This window comes from Brachycentrus maculatus, unplaced genomic scaffold (genome assembly GCF_059751285.1).
Source record: "Brachycentrus maculatus isolate JH-2025_06_01 unplaced genomic scaffold, ASM5975128v1 h1tg000122l, whole genome shotgun sequence".
In the NCBI taxonomy this organism is placed as follows: domain Eukaryota; kingdom Metazoa; phylum Arthropoda; class Insecta; order Trichoptera; family Brachycentridae; genus Brachycentrus; species Brachycentrus maculatus.
The window spans coordinates 1,887,824-1,910,315 of NW_028280875.1; the positions used below are offsets into that span (position 1 = coordinate 1,887,824).

General features: G+C 34.8%; 1 protein-coding gene across 1 annotated transcript in view; it reads right to left on the reverse strand.

The window, feature by feature from the left end:
* The window catches only part of gol (ring finger protein goliath), an 89,165-nt gene that overhangs the window by 4,668 nt on the left and 62,005 nt on the right, over positions 1-22,492 (reverse strand). Inside the window, exons 4-10 of the mRNA XM_088260047.1 lie at positions 17,817-17,999; positions 11,337-11,433; positions 4,859-4,991; positions 3,677-3,794; positions 1,755-1,826; positions 579-661; positions 86-182 (exon numbers count right to left, since the gene is read on the reverse strand). Of these exons, the coding sequence (XP_088116173.1) occupies positions 86-182; positions 579-661; positions 1,755-1,826; positions 3,677-3,794; positions 4,859-4,991; positions 11,337-11,433; positions 17,817-17,999 (783 nt within the window). The remainder of the gene's footprint in view (positions 1-85; positions 183-578; positions 662-1,754; positions 1,827-3,676; positions 3,795-4,858; positions 4,992-11,336; positions 11,434-17,816; positions 18,000-22,492) is intronic.

Sequence of the window (22,492 nt, forward strand, 5' to 3'; positions counted from 1 at the left end):
GTATTCTAGCCAGTGTCTAGTTAATAGTTCTCTAAATGGATAATTTAACTAATGAATATGAAACCATAATTAATAAAAAACTTACCACAAACCCATAGTACTTCAAAATGTCCATTTTACACATGGGGCATGTTCTTTGGTCTAGCAACCACGGGTCAATGCAAGACTTGTGGAAGTCGTGTCTGAAAATAAAAATAATATATAATAAAAAAATCTCCATTTTATAAAATAAAAATAGGCAAACATGTAGAAGAATGTATGTATTGGATGGCTTGACTTTGGCCAACGTCTGTACACGACGGATTCTTCAGTTCTTTGGACACGTTGGGCGTAGCAATGAGGATAGCCTGGAACGACTGGTTGTGATTGGTAGCCTGGAGAAGAAGAGAAGAGTTAAGACAGCAGCAGGCACCTCGGTGGTTGGAGCGCTACGTGCAGCGCAGTCAAGGGATAAGTAGAGAAGAGTCATTGCTTCGACAAGAGTCACAGCCCTCAGTAATGAGGAGGAAGACGTAGAAAGATGTAGAAGAAAGCTTGCATTAGTAAATAAATAATATAAATGGAAAAAAATAACTCACTTGCAAGGTAAAACCCGCAGGATATCAGAAATTTTGTATGGCTCAATGCAAACAGCACAGCATTCGCCATCTCCTTGAATTTCCTGTAAAAATAATAAAAAGTTACCTAATAAATGTTGCATTCCCTAAAATTTATGTCAAACATCATTTAAATAATCTATGATAGAAACTATCATCATAGAAATAACATACTTTTATATATTTTTCACAAAAATGTGTAATATTAGTGTATAACCACTCACAGAGATTTTTATCTCTACCGACTTCGAGACGTACCCGTCTCTTTGTCAGGACAATCACTACTATAGCATGCAAACAATACTACACGTTACTACCATAGCACTATTTACACACTTATAACTACACAAAATGTTGATCCTCGGGTTGACCAAAATCGCATGCGATCAACATTTTATGTGTATTGCAACATGTCAGCCTCAGCCATTAGTGCATGTCGTTTTACAATTCTAGGTGCATGTTGGTCCTCGGGTCGACTAAAAATGTATGTGATCAACATTTTTTGTAGTAATAAGTGTGTGAATAGCGCTATGGTAGTGATGTGTAGAATTGTTTGCATGCTGTTGTAGTGATTGTCCTGACGAAGAGACGGGTACGTCTCAAAACCAGTATACAAAAAAATCTCGGTGAGTGGTTTTATAGTAATATTACTAACATTTTTGTTATATAAAAACAAAAATTATTAACCGCAAAGTAAATGCTTTAACTAACTAACCATCATGCCGTTTCAACGCAGGGGTAGGCAGAGAGAATTGAACGCCACACCACTCTGTCTTTGCAAACATTCTTCGCCTCTTCCACATTCGTGCATCTCCTCATACATACCCGATGATTATTACGACTCCTGACCTGGCCGCTATCAAGTATTTGACATACTTGATTATGCCAAATTTTCCTCGGTCTTCCTCTGCTTCTTTTTCCAACAGCATTCACCACATAAAAATGTTTAACCGTTCTTCCCCCACTCATACGTTCCACATGTCCAAACCATCTTAACACACCTTTTTTTAATTTTATCGAAAATGCTTATCTCAGCCTTGCATTCTTTCCTTATTTCATCATTCGAACATCTATCAAACATCGTTTTGCCACACATTCGTCTGAGGGATCGCATTGCTTTAAATATTAATAAAATTGAGAACAATAGAAATAACATACTTTGTCTTCCACCTTTAAATTCTTGACAGGTATCTTGGAGAGGGCTTTCTTGGCAGCGGAACACATACGTTTCTAAAATCAGAATAACTTAAAATGGCTACAGTTACTTTTTACTACGATGCATTCATCCAGTGGTCGGCAAACTCATTGGACAACAGAGTCAAATGTCCACAGTGCAACGAATGAGGATTATCTTGAAACACAAATTTCTTAACCTTTCCGAGAGTATGGACATAAATGAACAATTGTGCCAATTTTCCTCAAAGGAGTATCGACGTTAATGAACGTCGATGTTCGTCCGTCAATTAGTATGATGTAAATTGTATAGCAATGACATCTATGGATATAACTATGTAATTTTGCCCGTAAATAAAACAGAGATGGTGAATTTATAATTATAATTTTTACATAATTTCTATCTTCAAAATATATAGATTTCGTATTTTATTCCATGTATAAAAAGAACCCACTCCCCAGAGAAAGTCGGACATCAATTATTGTACTCCCGGAAAGGTTAAATTTACAACTAAATAGGTAGGTATACAGTTTATGAACATGACGAATTTCATATTATTATGTTGACATCTCAACATAGATGAAGAAGAATATGGAAGTCCGGGCATTTACGGGGCTTACAACTGTCTGAGGTTGGTTTAAGTGAACACAAGTGTAACATTTACCATTTCTACCCATGATTGACAACCACACTACTAAAATTCTTGGAGGTTCTGTATATATGAACCAATTTTGAAACATTGTTCTTGAATCACTAGAACTTCACTAGAGACATCTATTGGTGAGATGAAAAGAAGCTTTTTGATTAGCAGAAACTCTTTTATTAGTAATAATACGATATGAAAATAACTCCTGTAATTGGAGATAATCCAGATTTTGTGAAGTATTTGGACACACTCAAAATGTTCGAAATATACGTCATATTTGTCATTTTTATGAATAAAGGTATTGTCATTCTGTATTAATGTAAAAAAAATAATTACTTCAAAGACAAACCGGCGAATCGCCAGCTCTGTGAGTCAGTGACAAATTGACCTTGGCCGTCGATTCGTCGGCTTTGTGTTGCAACGAGTTAGTATATTTTATATATATATATATATATATACACACATATATATATATATATATATATATATATATATATATATATATAATTTTTTTATTTATTGATTTGACGTTTAATTCGTAGAACTCCATTTTAATTTATGTATTAATTTTCAAATTAAACACAGATTTTTTGAGTCTACTAAGTTGTATTTTATTAACAAAAACACATAAAAAATTAATATTGTGACGATTGTTTCGCCTAGTTTTGGCATTTTGTATTAATGTAAAAAAAATAATTACTTCCAAGACAAACCGGCGAATCGCCAGCTCTGTGAGTCAGTGACAAATTGACCTTGGCCGTCGATTCGTCGGCTTTGTGTTGCAACGAGTTAGTATATTTTATATATATATATATATATACACACATATATATATATATATATATATATATATATATATATATATATATATATATATATATATATAATTTATTTATTTATTGATTTGACGTTTAATTCGTAGAACTCCATTTTAATTTATGTATTAATTTTCAAATTAAACACAGATTTTTTGAGTCTACTAAGTTGTATTTTATTAACAAAAACACATAAAAAATTAATATTGTGACGATTGTTTCGCCTAGTTTTGGCATTTTCACAAATGTCACATGAATAAAGACATTCGTTTAAAAATGCCATAACTAGGCGAAACAATTGTCACAATATAATTTTTTTTATGTGTTTTTGTTAATAAAATACAACTTAGTAGACTCAAAAAATCTGTGTTTGATTTAAAAATTAATACATAAATAATATTTTTTTGATGTTTTTTCTAAATGATTGTGAATTTTGATTTCTCACCGATAGCCTGTCCTTGGCATGTATGTAGCGGAACCTCTGGATGTAGTAGAAGACCAGCCAGGATACCGACATCACCATCAGGACAATAAATGATATGGACACGAACAGCACCGAGGATCTGAAAGTGAAGCTGTCGTATTGATATTTTTCTTAAGAAGAGGAAGTAGGTTTTCATTGTGAAATAAAAATAAACTGCATAGTTTGAATTTTTATGCAGCTTATAATTTGACCTGATTATTTTTATTCTGTGAAGGATTTGGACACACATGAATAATTAAATTATTTGGCGATACAATGAGGTAACTTTCATACATGATACAAATAGTGAAGGACATTGGTACCATAAACCAAGCTAGGAAAAAAAACATCGAACCCTCTTCTAGTGGAACGGAAGGTCTGTTGACGACAGTCAACAATCTAGCTTCTCCTGAGGAGTTTACGTGGTTTTCTCCCAGCAATGAGCAAATGCTGACAAGTTCCTGATTGGCCCATACTAGATTATCCCTCCTGTTCCCAATACACCTTCATCTTCTTCTTCTTCTTCTAGGCATTGTGGCCTGTTTTTAAGAGGGATTAGCCTCCTGCGATGTCGATTCCCACCTATCGATCCATCTCTTTGGTGTTCTGACTGGGAGTCATCTACCACGAAGTTGGCCATACAGTTCGATGAAAGGGTGTCTGGATGGTTCTATTCTCCTCAAATACGCATACCATTGTCTCCTTCGTTGCCCTTCCCACCTAACGACATCTTCGATCTCGCATATTTCCCTGATCCTGGCGTTTCTTATTCTATCTCAAAGACTCTTGCCTGATATGCTTCTTAAGGTGGAAACTGACCGGAGCATTTCGTCGTAACAAAACGTTGTAACATCGCTTGCGGCGAGCGCTAGCGAGCTTCCGAAACTATGGATGGAGCGACGGCTCGGTGTACTGACTCTCTGAATGCTCGCATCGTAACATGTTACGTTACGACGAAATGCTCCGGTCAGTCTTCACCCTTAGAGTCTTCATTTCTGACACTCTAAGAGCTTTTTTTGTGCCCACACAGATTTAAATAAAACATCTTTATTTAGTTAGAAAAAACAAGAATCCACTAAATAATCTACGAACCTTGTACATTATAAGCAAGGTAAATAATAAATGCAAATCCCATTTAAAAAAATGAAAATTAAGTAACTTTACTTGTTCATAGTAGTTGGAGACCTAACGCAGTGTGTTCCCACGGAGATGTTGAGTATAACCTCAATGTTTCTCTTCAGCAAGGCAGCCAGCTCTTCTCCCCGATGCTTGTACGTGAACACAGCGCTGATATTTCCTGAAATAATGACAGAATCTTGTAAACAAGTGAGATGGTGTACATTTTAAGGCCCAGTATTCGTTGGGTCGCAACTTAATTTTCTCTAAATCCAGGTAACATTTTACCTAATTGATTTTTTTATTATAATACCGTTTTTGCATTTAAAAAAAGAAGTTTTTCTTTAAAATAATCATAGGACTTTGAAAAGAAAAGATTTACTGAAAGGAAAGGATTTTTAAAACACATCAAAATATTTTTTCTATATATCGTGGGTATACTGGCAAAAAAACGCTAACTCTAAAATCCCTGTTTGAATAATTCCTGTTTTTAAAGCTTTTAACCTGAATAAAATACCCGCTATTAAACTTAAAGTTGAATTTACTATTAAAAACACATATATATTTAAGACATACCAAACTACTTAGTGTATTTTGGAAATTTATAGAAGGTTGAAAACTTCATAATATGCATCAGTAAGTCAAAATTGCATATATTATTTCGAGAAATAAAAATACTTTGTGTTCTGATCCACTCACATTATAAATCAACTAGTTTCAGCAACAACCTGTTGCCCTCTTCAGGGTTTCATTTATTACAGTAATAAATGAAATCCTGAAGAGGGCAACAGGTTGTTGCCGAAACTAGTTGGTTAATAAAAATGTGAGTGGATCAGAACACAAAGTATTTTTATTTTTCGAAATAATATATCAATATGATCCACAAAGTTAATGCTTTCAATATTCAAAACACAAAATTGCATATTTTCCAGTTAAAGTTTTTTGCCAGTACACCCACAATACATTCTAAAAAATATCTAATTTAAATTCTTTGAAAAAAATCTTGAATTTAAGCATGAATAATATGAACAGGACGTTTTAATTTATTTTTATATTTGACCGCATTTTTTGTCTGTTATATCCGAAATTCCTTCAATAGAGGTCCGTTATATCGAGGTTTCACTGTGCAGTTTTTTCCTAGAACTTGTATCCTCACTATCAACTCAAACCACATCCCATTAGAGAGATAAATAAATAATAAATAAATATTGTTATATTTTTTCATTCAATTAAGCACATAGGTCGTCAAAGTGTGGCTCGGGAGCCGTATGCAGCTCTTTAACGAACAATATTTTTCATGCGAACAATATTTTTCGAGCGTGCATCGAGTAGTGTGGCTGTCAATCATGGATAGAATGGTTAATGTTACACGTGTGTAAAGTGATCACTTAACTGTCCTATGGCAGGTCGTAACCCCTGTAAATCGCCGGACTTCCATATTCTTCTTCATCTATGTTGAGATGCCAAAATGTAAAATAACTCCCAAGCGGAGAAACCCAGATTTGTGGACAAGTATTTGGACACACTCAATATGTTGCGAGTACCAAACATGATTCATTTTATAATTTAAGTTTTACTTCTGACCCTTATCCGCACTCAATGGTGCATAGGGCACTGCATCGTATTGACGCAGTGTTATCTTGATCGTTACATACAAGAAAGCAAGGTGATCACTCCTGCGCTTCAGGGACCAGTCCAGGATAATATTAAATAAATATCAAAGTGAAACACTAATATTTATTTTTACCCCCCTGGGAAACGAACGAGGGACTTCCATCACGGTAGCTAAACACGCTAACCATTACATCCCGTGGTGTACCGCCTCCGTAGGCGGACAAAAAGTTTACTTAGTAAAAATTATTCACTTATTATTTTTTTAAATAAATTGCAATTTATCGTGTATTGGGCAATATTAAAAGAATTTTGACATACGTGTATTCTTTAAAAAAAAAAACAAATTCCAATATGTATTTTAAACAATATTGTACACGGAATACACGTGCGGCTTCTCGCGCAGCCTGTCGCGTACTGATTTTTCATTTGTGTTTTTTTTAGTTTAATTTTTTCACTTTTTTTTCACCGTGTTATTTTGAAAAAAAAATAGTTTAGAGTTTAGTGCACATTTGTAGTGTAGAGCATGTGGCCGAATGCAGGACACTGCCCCTATGCGAGTACGAGCAGCACGGCTCGGGTTATTGTACCGCAGGAGGTGTGCAGCGATGGACCGATGCCAAAACACACAACGAAAATAAATATCCCTAAAATAAGGAATTTTAATCTGAACTCCAGGGCTAAAGGCCCTGAAAACCGTTTCAAACGAATTTAAAAAATAAACAAAATTTTAAAAAATAAAATAATAAAGATTTAGAGTGTGTCCAAATGCTAGTTCAAAATTTGGGTTTTCTCCATATAGATGAGTTATTTTTTTACTTTTTTTGACGTTTCATCATTTTATTTTTACGTTATTTTTTTTACTTTTTTGACATTGATTACACAACACGTTATTTTTTTAAACTTTTTTTGACATTTATTACATAACGCGTTATTTTTTTTACATTTTTTGACATTTCAACAAAGATGAAGAAGAATATGAAGGTCTGGGCATTTGCAGGACTCCTGTCATAGGCTGGTTGTGATCACTTTACATTTACGTGCAAAATTCACCATTCTACCCATGATTGACAACCATACTACTAACTCCCTAGATGTATTGATCAATCTCATGAAACAGTACATATGAGTTCACAACAGCCATCTATATGTTGAATTGAGTAAAGTTTTTCATTTAGCAGAGAAATTTTTAATATATTCGTATGTAAGATCCGAACCCTGGATTATATTTACATACTGGGAAACGCCTAAAAATATATTTATATTTTTTTTATGTACGTTATTTATTAATTAATTATTTTTATAAACCACATTTTGAGTGTGTCCAAATACTTGTTCACAAATCAGGATTTAACTCCTAAGCGGAGAAATTAATGTGGAGTGGAGAAGCGGTGAATGTTGCGCGCGTGTAAAGTGATCACTTGACCAGCCTATGACATGTCATAAGCCCAGACTTCCATATTCTTCTTCGTCTTTATTGAGATGTGCTTCTCGTACTCGCATAGGGGCAGTGTCCTGCATTCGGCCACATGCTCTACACTACAAATGCACACTAAACTCCAAACTAAACTTTTTTCAAAATAACACGGCGAAAAAAAAGTGAAAAAATCGAACGTTCGTTTCAGGGTGTACTCTCAAATATGCAAAATCAGTACGCGACTGGCTGCGCGAGAAGCAGCACGTGTATTCCGTGCAAAATTTTGTTTCGAATACATATCGGATTTTTTTTTTTTTTAGAGAATATATCGCTCACTCCTTTCAAGAACGTCATAAATCAAAAAACATGATTTTTCAGGAGAATGTTTTTAAAGATTAAAAATATAATACAATGTTTTAAAAATAAATATCAAGCCACTTACTGAACTTTTTACTGTGCAACAGATCTTTTTAAGCAAAACCTGAAGGTTTTTTCTCCATTTGAAAAATATTTAGTTTATTTAAAAAAAATAATTAAACAATACCTTTTGTTCAAAATGCAAAAACAACACTTTCTGCCCTGTAGCGGGTAAATATTAAGTGAAAAATATGCCTCTTTTGCTGGGATATAGTGCATTTTCTGGGCAATCTGAAAACATGCACAACTGAAAATTGCCGATTTTTGATTTAAGACGTTCTTGAAAGGAGTGAGCGATATGATACATCAAACTACTTAGTGTATTTTGCCAGTTTATAGACCGTTGAAAACTATAATATGCATCATTAAGTCGTCAGCCCTGTAAATGCCCAGACTTTTCTCTTATATTCTTCTTCATCTTTGATGAGATGTCAAGAAATAATATCAACTTTAATTTTTTGCTTAACGCGTCCAAAGGGTTAAAGAGGCTCTCGGATGGCGATAATTAAAATATTGAATTAATCCACTGTTTCCATTAGTTTATAAATGGCGGAATTACAAAACGCCGGGTGACAAGGCCGAATACTAAACAGCTTGACGTCTGCCGCACACTTATGCTAATGTGATGAGATGAAGATGCGCGAGACCAAACATGTACTGTCATCGCCGAGTCATACGCGATACGAGGTTTTAGACGTTTAAGACCTAGTATTCATTAAGTCGCAACTAAATTTTCTCTAAATCCAGGTCGGCTGTCCAAACTCAAAACACAGTAAGGGACACTTTTTTTGTAGTATTTTTTTTTTAAATTTTTGGACTAAGTAGATTCTACTTAGCTTGGGTCATCATAGCCACATGTGGTCGCGCGTTGTCGTGATGAAACACTACCCCTTTTCTGTTTACTAATTCTGGTCTATCCTTTTGAAGGTCCATGTTCAATTTCGATAATTGCTGACAATATCGTTCTGCTGTACTTCTCTGATCGTGTTCCAAGAGTTCAAAATACACAATACCCTTATTATTCCACCAAACACAAAGTATAACTTTTTTTATGGATTTCGGCCTTCGAAGTTGTTAATAGGGCTTGTCCAGGTATAGCCCAATGTCTTTTTCTTGTCACGTCGTTGTACACGACCCATTTCTCATCTCCCGTCACCAAACGATGCAAAAAAGGTTCATGTTTTTGTCTCGCACTCAAAGCAACGCACGTTGAAACACGATCCAATAAATTGGCAGCCGACAATTGATGAGGTATCCAAACGTCGTACCGCGAAACCATTTCCATACGCTTCAAATGTCTTAATACGGTTGTTTGGTTGACTCCCATCATTGACACAATCTCCCTGATGGTTAGATGTGGATTGGTGTCAATTATGACTTTTAACTTGTCGTCATCAGACTTCAATGGCCGCCCGGTACGTGGTTTATCAATGAGTGAAAAATCTCCAGATCGGAATTTTGTAAACCATCTTCGTACCTGTCGAACTTTGATGACATCTACTCCATACACTTCACAAATGTTTTTGGTTGCCACACTCGCGGTATTGTCTTTACGGAATTCATAAAGTAAACAATGACGTAAATGCACTTTATCGAACGACATTTTGAAAAAATACAAGGGGTCATTACTGTACTCTGGCTAGGCCAAAACTGAATAGAAAGTAGAGGGAAAGCATCCTTTATACAATGGAATCATAAAAAAGAAGATACTATTCATAATTTATGAAAAAAAAATTTACCAGGGATCATAAAAAAACGGTCATAACTTTTGCATCAACCCAATATTTTACCAGTGACCCTAGCCTCCCACCAGTCTGATGATGTTGGTAGCGACGAAATCCGGTCACTGGTCAAATAAAATAAAAGCGGAAAAAACTATTTGACTGTCAAACCCGAAACCTCCACAATGGTAGCTAAAATAGTTTTTACAGCAGTCGACACAAAGTCTACCACCGGCCCTCGACTCTAATGAATGACGCATCGCATTAACGAATTAAATTCAACCCGTAGGGGCCACCCACCCACGCAAAATTACATGGGTTGCCTACGAAACTTTTCACTCTTGAACTTTGTGAAGGGCGCCCTTTACTTTTGCGTACGTAGGTACCCCACCCGTGTCAAATTACCTAGATACTTTTTCATCTATCGCCACACCTACGAATTCAATTATTTTGATAGAATAGGGTATTATCACTCGGGAGGAATATCTAATCGGGTCAGGAGTCGTAATAATCGTCGGGTTTGTATGAAGAGATGCATGAATGTAGAAAAGGCAAAGAATGTTTGCAAAGACAGAGTGGTGTGGCGTTCGATTCTCTCTGCCTACCCCTTCGGGGAAGCGGCGTGATGGTTAGTTAGTTATTTAGGAATATCTAATTTAACATCAAACCCTTATCCGCACACCAATGGTGCATAGGGAACTGCAGTATATAAACACAGTGTTATCTTGATCGTTAACACACGAAGGAAAGGTGATCAGCCCTCCGCTTCAGGTACCAGTCCAGGGTAATATTGAATAAATATTATAGTGAAAATACTTATATTTATTTGACCCCCCCCCTGGGAATCGAACCCGGGACGTCCAGAAAGGTAGCCAAGCGTGCTGACCATTACACCACGGAGGGGATTTTATTGTATTTAAAATGTTACCTGGGTTTCTGGGAAATTAAGTTGCGAGCTTTTGATAATCCCGCTTAAGCTGCAAGGACGTGAGGTTTCTATTCTCTCTGCCTACCCCTGCGGGGAAGCGGCATGATGGTAAGTGTATTTTTTAGTTATATTATTATGAGAAACAAAAAGACATTGTTTTTTGATCCACTCACATTTTTGTTAACCAACTAGTTTCGGCAACAGCCTGTTGCCCTCTTCAGGGTTTAATTTATGACTATTTTAATTAATTAATTATTATTATCCTGAAGAGGGCAACAGGTTGTTGCCGAAACTAGTTGGTTAATAAAAATGTGAGTGGATCAGAACACAAAGTCTTTTTATTTCTCAAAATAATATATCAATATGATCCACAAAGTTAATGCTTTCAATATTCAAAACATATTTTTTAGTTAGTTTAGTGATAAAACTTACGGCTTTTGTCCAGAAGCTTCATTTTGTCGAGATTTTTCTGGTCCTTATCGTTATATATGAGGACGCCGGAAGCGTTACTCTTGTAAGCATTCTTCACCTGGGAAAATAAAACATATATTTAATAATAATAATAACAATTAAAAAATAATTGGATAATTTATCTCATTTATCAAACAATCATTATTCCACATATCGTAGTCGTACAGGAGAAAGTGACCAACTAACAAAACATAAAATGTTCAGGAGGTTCATTTAAGTCACTTTTGCGTGGCAAGAAAATAAACATCAATGCAGTTATATTTCACGCCGTTTGTTGTTCTACACTTGTTTGTTGTTGCCCACTAACACAAACGCTAAATGAACGAATCATTACTCCTTTATTACTTCAAAATGTATGCACATTTTCATGGTTCCTCGTGAATCGCCGTATAAAAAAAGAAAAAAAAAACATTCATAAAAATGTGTGTCTTTACAAATTTCTTTTTTCCCGCCACTTTTGAATTCCGAATTCAAACTGAAAGTCACCGGAGAAGAATGGCGTATGAGTACTATACAAAATGTGGCGAATTCAATGAACAATAATACGAATTAAATGGGGTAAACCTCGCTCAGTCCGGTTAGATGACGTCGAAACTCTGGTCTGTTAAAAAAAAATTACCACTCAAGTCAACCCAAGTGGTAAAAAAGTGTTTTTTTTTTCAAATTTAATCATGGTTATACCACAAATGAATGCCGAAACAATAGATAAAAAAAATTAATGTGAAATTTTGCATTTTTTATATTGCTATTAACATAAAAAATTAGTGCGTTGTTATTTATTTATTTGGCATTAATTTTGTGGGACAAAATTACGATTAAAATATAAAAATAAAACACTTGTATGACTTTTACTATACATATATCGTAGTCGTACAGGAGAAAGTGACCAACTAACAAAACACAAAATGTTCAGGAGGTCCATTTAAGTCACTTTTGCTTGGCAGAAAATAAACATCAATGCAGTTAGTCATTTTTAACAAGTCAATATATTATACTTTAAGTTTAAAATCGCTTTGGGATTTTTTTCAGGGCAATATTAAGCTAGTAAGATATCAAATACTCAATGATCACCATTTTGTGAACAATGCACTTGGTCACTTTCTCCTGTATGACTACGATATAGATTACAGCTTAACAATATTATTTTTGGCAAATGAAGGAAATTTAAATAAATTGGAAATTATACAAAATAAAGCGATGAGAATAGTACTCAAGAAAAATAGATATAATAATATAGAGAAAAAAATGAGAGAAGAACTCAACTGGTTATATATATAAAAGAGACTAAAATTAAATATGCTGATCTTTATATTATATAATATTTTTTAAACGATAAATTACCCAAATATTTTAAGGATAAAATAGTGTTATACAAAATTTTTCATGAAATATTACTAGAAATAAGGATAAAATAAGACTGCCATTGTTTAAAAAACCGAGTCACGAAATTGTTTGATGTATAAGGGTTTGAAAATGTATGATGAGATGCCTGAATGTATGAAGAATGAAAAGAGTATGAAGAATTTAAAAATAAATGTTTCGTTCACTGTAAGAAGATGTAAATACTGTATATAGGTACATATATATGATGTAATCAATGGGATAATCAGGGGTTAGAATCTTGCACACGAATAAAAGGGTATATGCTAAATAAAAGCTTTCCTCAATCCTACACAGATGGCTGTAGTGAACTCATATGTACTGTGTCATGAGATCGATGAATATATCTAAAAGTTCAAAAAGTGTAAGTGGTGCGGTTGTTAATCATGGGTAGAATTGGTGAATGTTGGACGTGTTTAGAGTGATCACTGAATCAGCCTATGACAGGTCATAAGCCCTGTAAATACCCAGGCTTCCATATCCTTCTTCATCTCAATAGAGATGTCAAAAAATGTAAATTAACTTCTTAATCTTTGTTGAGATTGTAAATAAAAATTGTCAATATTTTTCGTCATCTATATTGAATATCTCTACGGTGGTATGGACATGTGGAGCGAATGGATAGCGAGAGAACGACTAAGAAAATAAACTTGGCGAATGTGAGCGGGAAAACAGAACGAACACGACCGAAAAATACTTGGCACGATCAGATCAATCAGAACCTAAAATCTGGTGGTGTCAAAAGTCCGCGTAATCGGAGGGCATGTAAGTCTAGATGTATGGATGTGAAGAAAGCGAGTGTATGTCAGGACAGAAGAGTGTGGCGTTCCATCCTTTCTGCCTACCCCTGCGGGAAACGGCGTGATGGTAGTAGTAGTAAAACATATTGAGAAAATAAACAGATAAAACGCAGCCCGATTTCGCTGGAAACTTGACATTGAAAAAACCAAAGTTTTGCAAAAATTTAAGGTCAAGTTCGTAAAAACAAGGTTATCGCTTAAAGAAAAAAAAATAGTGACTTTGTTCCCAAGAAGCCAATGGCGTTTTTTGTCGACAGTTTAATGAAAAATATAAAAAAAGTATCTGTTACGTAAATTACCAATACTCAGTTATGGCGACTGTTTATTTTACGGTACAATGGATGCAAATTTATTGTAACAATTATTTTGTGTTGTGTAACAATATTATAACTTCAAATTAATAGAACTGGCTTGTGAACATCGAGAATTCTGAATCCCAAAGACCGCTGCCATTATAACATATAACGCTCACTCCTTTCAAGAACGTCATAAATCAAAAAACTTCATTTTTCAGGAGAACGTTTTTAAAGTTTAAAAATATAATACAATGTGTTAAAAGTAAATATCAAGCCACTTACTGAACTTTTTACTGTGCAGCAGATCTTTTTAAGTAAAACGTGATGGTTTTTTCTCTATTTGAAAAATATTTAGTTTATTGAAAAAAATAATTAAACAATACCTTTTCTTCAAAATGCAAAAACAACACTTTCTGCCCTGGAGCGGGTAAATATTAAGTTAAAAATATGCCTCTTTTGCTGGGATATAGTACATTTTCTGGGGATTCCGAAAACATGCACAACTGAAAATTTACGAATTTTGATTTATGACGTTCTTGAAAGGAGTGAGCGATAAGTCACCTTGTTTACAAAACGTGTTTATTACCTCTGCTTACTTATAAGTCGGAAAATATAGAAATAACAAACATAATTCCATTAGAGCAAAAATATTAGATAATTGTGTACAAACGCCGGTTGTATATTGTAAAAGGTTTCCATTCGGCATTCATATGGCTTAGCAGTAGTAAGTCTAGGTTATATTCCAAGTCTACAGGGTGGCGCAAAATTAATAACCCTATCGGAAGACGTTATAATTTTTGTACATGGCGTCGTACGTCAATCATACTTGACATTTGTGAACTAGACAGCTGTAGTATACCATATGGGCAGAAAAACTTATCATAACTTACCCGCGTGACGTATAAAAACGCAACAAGTACTTACCTTACTACCTACTCTAGAAAATAGGACCAGTTTACCTTACTACCTACCTCTACTACCTACCCTAGTAAGTAGTACCAGCTTACCTTACTACCTGCATCTACAGACTACCCTTATTAATTCTCTGTGCATGCCACTGGTCCTATTCACCCCGTTTGAAAAGTAGTGTGAAAAATCATAAAAAAAATTCACTTCAACCAGCGCATAAATCTTCAATCTCTCAAGCTACTATATAATATTCTTCACAACCAATGCACCTAAATGTACCAATTTCGAAACATTATTCTTGAATCACTAGAACTTCACTAGAGACATCTTTTAATCCGTAAATCCCAGACTTCCTTCATTAGAGACATCAGTAAATGCCCAGACTTCCATATTCTTCTTCATCTTTGATGAGATGTCAAAAAATAATATGAAAATAACTCCTGTAATTGGAGGTAATCCAGATTTCGTGAACAAGTATTTGGACACACTCAAAATATTGTAAATAAATTATCTGGCCAAATTATAAGCTTAAATAATAAAAATGAAAATTATATTTTCTGGCGTTTCTCATGTGTGTGATTATAATCCAGGATTCGGACCTCGCATACTAATAAAAGAGTTTCTGCTCAGTGAAAAGCTTCTTTTTATCTCACCTAAATGTCTCGCTGTAAACTCCATATACCTCTCAGATCATGGTCTATCACTTCGTTCTTCCCAAGAAAGAACACTTTCCATTCCTCGCCATAACGCGTCATTCTTCAGTAATTCCTTCTCTGTCCAAGCGGCCAGACTATGGAATGAATTACCTCCGCGTAAAAAATGCACCTTCTCTAATAACTTTTAAGAAACGTCTAAGACATTACTATCTATCATTAGAATCCTAACTGTCCATCAAACCTCCTCCCTTAGTTTTTCCATCTACCTCCTTCCCTAAACTCCCTTTTTCCTTTGCCTTCCTTACTATCATCAATTTGTAATTTATGTTTTTGTTTGATGTTCAAGTACTATCTACCCTCCGATTGAAAACAGCTATATATGGTATATATAGTTTGTCCGCCTCTGTAGTGCAATGGTCAGCACGCTCGGTTACCGTTCTGGAGGTCCCGGGTTCGATTCCCAGGGGGATCAAATATATATAAGTGATTTTTTCACCCTAATATTCATTCCATATTATCCTGGACTGGTACCTGAAGCAGAGGGCTGATCACCTTTCCTGCATGTGTTAACGATCGAAATAACACTGCGTTTATATGAGGCAGTGCCCTATGCACCATTGGGATGCGGACAAGGGTTTGAATTGAAATATATAGTTCAAACATTTTGACCAATATCACAAGTCCGTTTTTGGTTGGTTGGAAGATATTGCTTTTAAGCAATAAGCCCGCCAGTGTACTTATTTATTTTCTGTACATGAAGATTAAATAAAAATTAAAAATAAACCCTTATCCGCACCCCAATGGTGCATAGGGCACTGTGTCATATAAACGCAGTGTTATCTTGATCGTTTACACATGAAGGAAAGGTGATCAGCCCTCTGCTTCAGGTACCAGTCCATGGTAATATTGAATAAATATTACAGTGAAAAAATCACTTATTTATTTTACCCCCCTTGGGAATCGAGCCCGGGACCTCCAGAACGGTAGCCGAGCGTGCTGACCATTACACTACGGAGGCGGACAAATTATAAGCTTAAATAATAAAAATGAAAATGGTTTTTTCTGGCTTTTCTCATGTGTGTGATTATAATCCAGGATTCGGACCTCGCATACTAATAAAAGAGTTTCTGCTCAATAAAAAGCTTCTTTTCATCTCACCTAAATGTCTTTATATGAGGCAGTGCCCTATGCACCATTGGGATGCGGACAAGGGTTTTAATTGAAATATATAGTTTAAACGTTTTGACCAATATCACAAGTCCGTTTTTGGTTGGTTGGAAGATATTGCTATTAAGCAATAAGCCCGCTAATGTACTTATTTATTTTCTGTACATGAAGTTAAAATAAATAAATCATATCACGGGTCAAATGACCCGCTCTGGTAATTTTGTCTGGCCAACTTCTGGTGTCCTTCGGTAATTTTTTACACCGTGTGAATCAGACAATAGCGGTATTTCTTATTTGAAATTGTATATCGCTCCGATAGTCCAACCGAAAACAAAAAAATTATATATATATATTATATATATATATATATATATATATATATATATATATATATATATATATATATATATATATATATATATATACATATATATATATATATATATATATATATATATATATATACATATATATAATATATATATATATATATATATATATATATATATATATATATATATATATATATATATATATATATATATATATATATATATATATATATATAATTTTTTTGAAGATACAACGAAAATGAGAATCAAACATGTATTAAATTAGAGTTCATTCAAACCCTTATCCGCACCCCAATGGTGCATAGGGCACTGCATCATATAAACGCAGTGTTATCTCGATCGTTAACACATGAAGGAGAGGTGATCCGCCCTCCGCTTCCGGTACCAGTCCAAGGTAATATTGAATAAATATTAGAGTAAAAAAATCACTTATATTTATTTGACCCCCCCAGGGAATCGAAACCGGGACCTCCAGTACGGTAGCCGAGCGTGCTGACCATTACGCTACGGAGGCGGAAAACTATATATACTATATATATATATATATATATATATATATATATATATATATATATATATATATATATATATATATATATATATATATATATATATATATATATAAAATAATTAGAAAACTTCTCAGTTCTTCTGTTACTCTTCTCTTCTTTGCTACGTTCAACGTCTTTACTACTTGACGCCATTATATGGGTCTTGAAATTGTCACGATAGTGAAATACTTCCATACATGGGATATGATACGAACTACGCACGGTGAAATGTACTTTTGGTGGTTTTATGTATTTATTTATTGTTTTGTGTATTTATGTATTTACCCCCTTATATCTAGTGATGCTCCTGCCTTATAGGGTATTATTACCTTGTCCTCGAAGTTGCAGCCGCCCCTCTTGATGAGCGCCACCCACGGCCGGCGGCCGCCCAGCGCCTCGTAGCCCACCAGGGGCATGCTGCACGCGCGATGGTCGTCCGGGTCCGTGGCGTGCGCCACGTGCACCAGCACGCCCGACGCGTCGCCCACGTGGCCCTCGCCGTACTTGCCGTCCTGAGAAGCGACACACGCTATATTAGTAAAACAATAAAAATCTTAGTACCTACTTAGAATGAGTTAGGTGAGATTAGGTTAATTTAAAAATAAAAACTTAGTACCTACTTATAATGAGTTGGATTAGGTTAGGTTTTTTTTTGTAGATGGGAATTGGATTTATTATTTACCTTGCTTATCATCTACAAGGTAATAAATAGATCATTTAGTGGATTTTTTGTTTCTTCTAGGTAATTAAATATGTTTTTATTTGAATCTGTGTTGGGAACAGAAGGGATAATCTAGTGCGGGCAAATAAGGAACTTGTCAGCATTTGCTCATTACTGGGAGGAAACCACGTTGCACTCCTCAGGAGAAGCCGGACTATCGACCGTCATCAGCAGACCTTCCGTTCCACTAGAAGAGGGTTCGGCATTTTGTGTCCTCCTTTTGGCTTATGTGGATTAGGTTATATTATTTTTTGACATCTCATCAAAGATGAAGAAGAATATGGAAGTCTGGGCATTTACGGGGCTGACGACCGTCATAGGCTGGTTTAAGTGATCACTTTACACACGTGTAACATTCACCAATTCTACCCATTATTGACAACCACACTACTCAAATTCTTGGAAGTTCTATATATATATGAACCAATTTAGAAACCTTGTTCTTGAATCACTAGAACTTCACTAGAGACATCTATTCGGCTGTCCAAATTTAAAACACAGTAAAGGACATTTTTTTGTAGTACGTTTTTTTTGCATTTATGGACTAAATAGACTCTACTTAGTCCAAAAATGCAAAAAAAATGTACTACAAAAAAAATGTCCCTTACTGTGTTTTAAATTTGGACAGCCGTATTGGTGAGATGTAAAGAAGCTTTTTTATTAAGTAGAAACTCTTATATTAGTATGTGAGATCCGAATCCTGGATTATATTCACACACATGAGAAACGCCAGAAAATACCATTTTCATTTTTATTATTAAGCTTATAATTTAACCAGATAATTTATTTACAACATTAAAATATGAAAATAACTCCTGTAATTGGAGATAATCCAGATTTTGTGAACAAGTATTTGGACACACTCAAAATGTTGGATTAGGTTAGGTTAGGTTAATTTTTGAAATACAGAATACTGAAGAAAATATTATTGAAATAATGGCTGAGTTTAAAAATGAACGCGGTTAAGAAGGGGTTAACACTAAGAAAGTCATGTCTAGTTAGAATCTAACTCAACCGATTACAATCGAAGGTCAATTTATCGCAAGGGTTCACTCCTATGTCTATTTGGGTCACAGTGTCCAACTGGAAAGGGATAAAATAGAAGCCTAACTGCAAAGGCAAAGAGCTTTAGGTTAGGCTGCATTTGGTGAAATATCAAATGTCCTAAAATCCCCTAACATTCTCATCCATCTGAAGAGGAAAACATTCGATGCATGCGCACTCCCAGTGCTCACATATGCATTCGAGACATTTACACTAACAAAACGAATCATATATGTATATATAAACTCCGGATAATACAAAGAGCAATGGAGAGAAGGATGCTAAACACATCCCTTAGGACGTAAACAGCTCACACACCTATTGTGTGTGCTGCACTTTACGTATGCGCGCGAGGCTTCATACTGTTTTTGGACGATTCCATTTGTAGCCCACAAGTTGTCGCAGGGGTGGACGTATTCGCTGCGCAATCCTCAATAAAAGCAACATTAAGGAGTTTTTGCCCGTTTTTTTTAATCACATTTTCATATGGTGTACGGAGTGCGTGGAAGTTTTTGCATCGTAAGGGAAGGAAAATTAACTATCACCTAACTATGAGTATTTCAATGTTTTAGAATTAGTACATGAACCCTGATGATGACAAGGTTCTTGTCGAAACCGGTTGGAAAAAGTGCACCAATTAAAAGTGGTAAAAAAAAAGTTATTTTATTTTATAAAGTTTATAAAATGTTTCAAGTATCTGCGAAAAACATTCAAAAAAACATCCTTTGGGGATTGAAAAATGAATAAGAGAATTTGAATAAGGGAATAGACCAAGATAAGACGCTTTCATATTCTTCTTCATCTTTTCAGATGCCAAAAATGTAACCTAACCGAACCAACGAAGTGGCGCACAGCGATATTACAACCTAACTTATCTAACCTAACCTAACCAAACAACAGTGGCGCACAGCGATATTACAACCTAACCTAACCAAACAAAAGTGGCGTACAGCGAGATCACTGCAGGCAGCCATTATTCCGGACATTTCAATCCTTCAAACGTTCAAGAGCAACTGATCTATTCTACGGACGCCATATTAGCGGGTTCACGAGGAAGGTCAACGCAGTACCTATATATTTCTGAGGACGAAGTACAGTCAGCCTATGAGGCAATAAAAACGCCGGAAAATACCTGAGCGGTAATTAGATTTACAGCTAGGCGTTTTTGTGTATATATTTATTATGTAATTTTCAATAAAAAATGTACTGTGATCGCCTGTTCTAGAACAGGGCTGTCCAAACCCGGTGCGACCTCGGGCCAATCAAACAGCTTAAAAGATTGGCCAATCAAACAGCTAAATAAACAAAAAACATCAATTATACAACATCTTATAGAAAACAATCACTAAAAACTAGAAACAGACATATCCCAAAGAAATAAAAATCATATTATTTTTTGACATCTCATCAAATATGAAGAAGAATATGGAAGTCTGGGCATTTACGGAGCTGACAACCTGAGGCTGGTTGAAGTGATCACTTTACACACGTGTAACATTCACCAATTCTACCCATTATTGACAACCACACTACTCAAATTCTTAGAAGTTACTCCACATATCGCTTACTCATTTCACGTCATAAATAAAAATCGTCAATTTTCAGTTGTGCGTGTTTTCGGAATGCCTAGAAAATGTACTATATCCCAGCAAAAGAGGCATATTTTTTAATTAATATTTACCCGATACAGGGCAGAAAGTGTTGTTTTTTGCATTTTGAAGAAAATATATTGTTTAATTATTTTTTAAATATACTAAATATTTTTCAAATGGAGAAAAAACCTTCAGGTTTTACCTAAAAAGATCTGTTACACACTAAAATGTTCAATAAGTGGCTTGATATTTATTTTTAATACATAGCATTACATTTATAAACTTTAAAAACGTTCTCCTGAAAAATCAAGTTTTTTGATTTATGACGTTCTTGATAGGAGTGAGCGATATATGAACCAATACTGAAACATCATTCTTGAAGCACTAGAACTTCACCAGGGACATCTATTGGTGAGATGAAATAGATTTTGTGAACAAGTATTAGGACACACTCAAAATGTTGTATACAATAGAACAGTGCCAGTCATCATTAGTCATATTTCTAAAATAGCCTCCATAGAATAACCCAATTAAATTAATGATAACGAAATCAAACGTATTATGTTCACAATTGCGTCGTCAATTTCTAGGAAAAAACAAGTCACTATTTTATTTCAAAAGAAAGTTCCTGACTGTTTTCAAGGTCCGGAAGGTGTTCTATCTGGAGCATGTGCTCAGAGGAGAGAGATACGAGATATTGCACCTAATAGAGCAGTATTCCGCAAACTTTTTCTGTTCAAGGTACACCTGGCAAATCTAGAAATTTTAGAGGTACACCAAAGAAGAAAAAGGTTAATTTAATATTGATGACAGAAAGCATAAATAACATATCGCTCACTCCTTTTAAGAACGTCATAAATAAAAAAAAACTAGATTTTCAGGAGAACGTTTTTAAAGTTTAAAAATATAATACAATGTATTAAAAATAAATATCAAGCCACTAATTGAACTTTTTACCGTGCAACAGATATTTTTAGGTAAAACCTAAAAGTTTTTTCTCAATTTGAAAAATATTTAGTATATTTAAAAAATTATTAAACATTACCTTTTCTTCAAAATGCAAAAACAACGCTTTCTGCCCTGCAGCGGGTAAATATTAAGTTAAAAATATGCCGCTTTTGCTGGGATATATTACATTTTCTGGGCATTTCGAAAACATGCACAACTGAAAATTGACGGTTTTTGATTTATGACGTTCTTGAAAGGAGTGAGCGATATGATGTTTAATGCGAATTTTAAGCCTATTTAACTGAGTACAGGTGATAAAAATTTGGAGCAATTATTGATAAAGCTGCTCTCACCTCTTCGTTGATCGTCGTCAGGCGTTTTTTTTTAATTTTATTTAATAGTAGACAGAGTCGAAAATTCGCAAGCTTTTCGCGCAACAAAGCACCTCGCTCGCATAGATTTCAGCTATTTCTGAGTGTTATTGGATACTACGAGTATGTCCAAAATTAAACACGGTTATTGGATTGAATTCTACTTTTATTTACATATTTGATATGTGACGCGTTTCGTCTTATTAAGACATTATCAAACACTGACCAAACTGGTTGGTCCCCTGAAGCGCAGGAGAGATCACCTTGCCTTCATGTAAATAACGATCAAGATAACACTGCGTCAATACCAGCAGTGCCCTATGCACCAT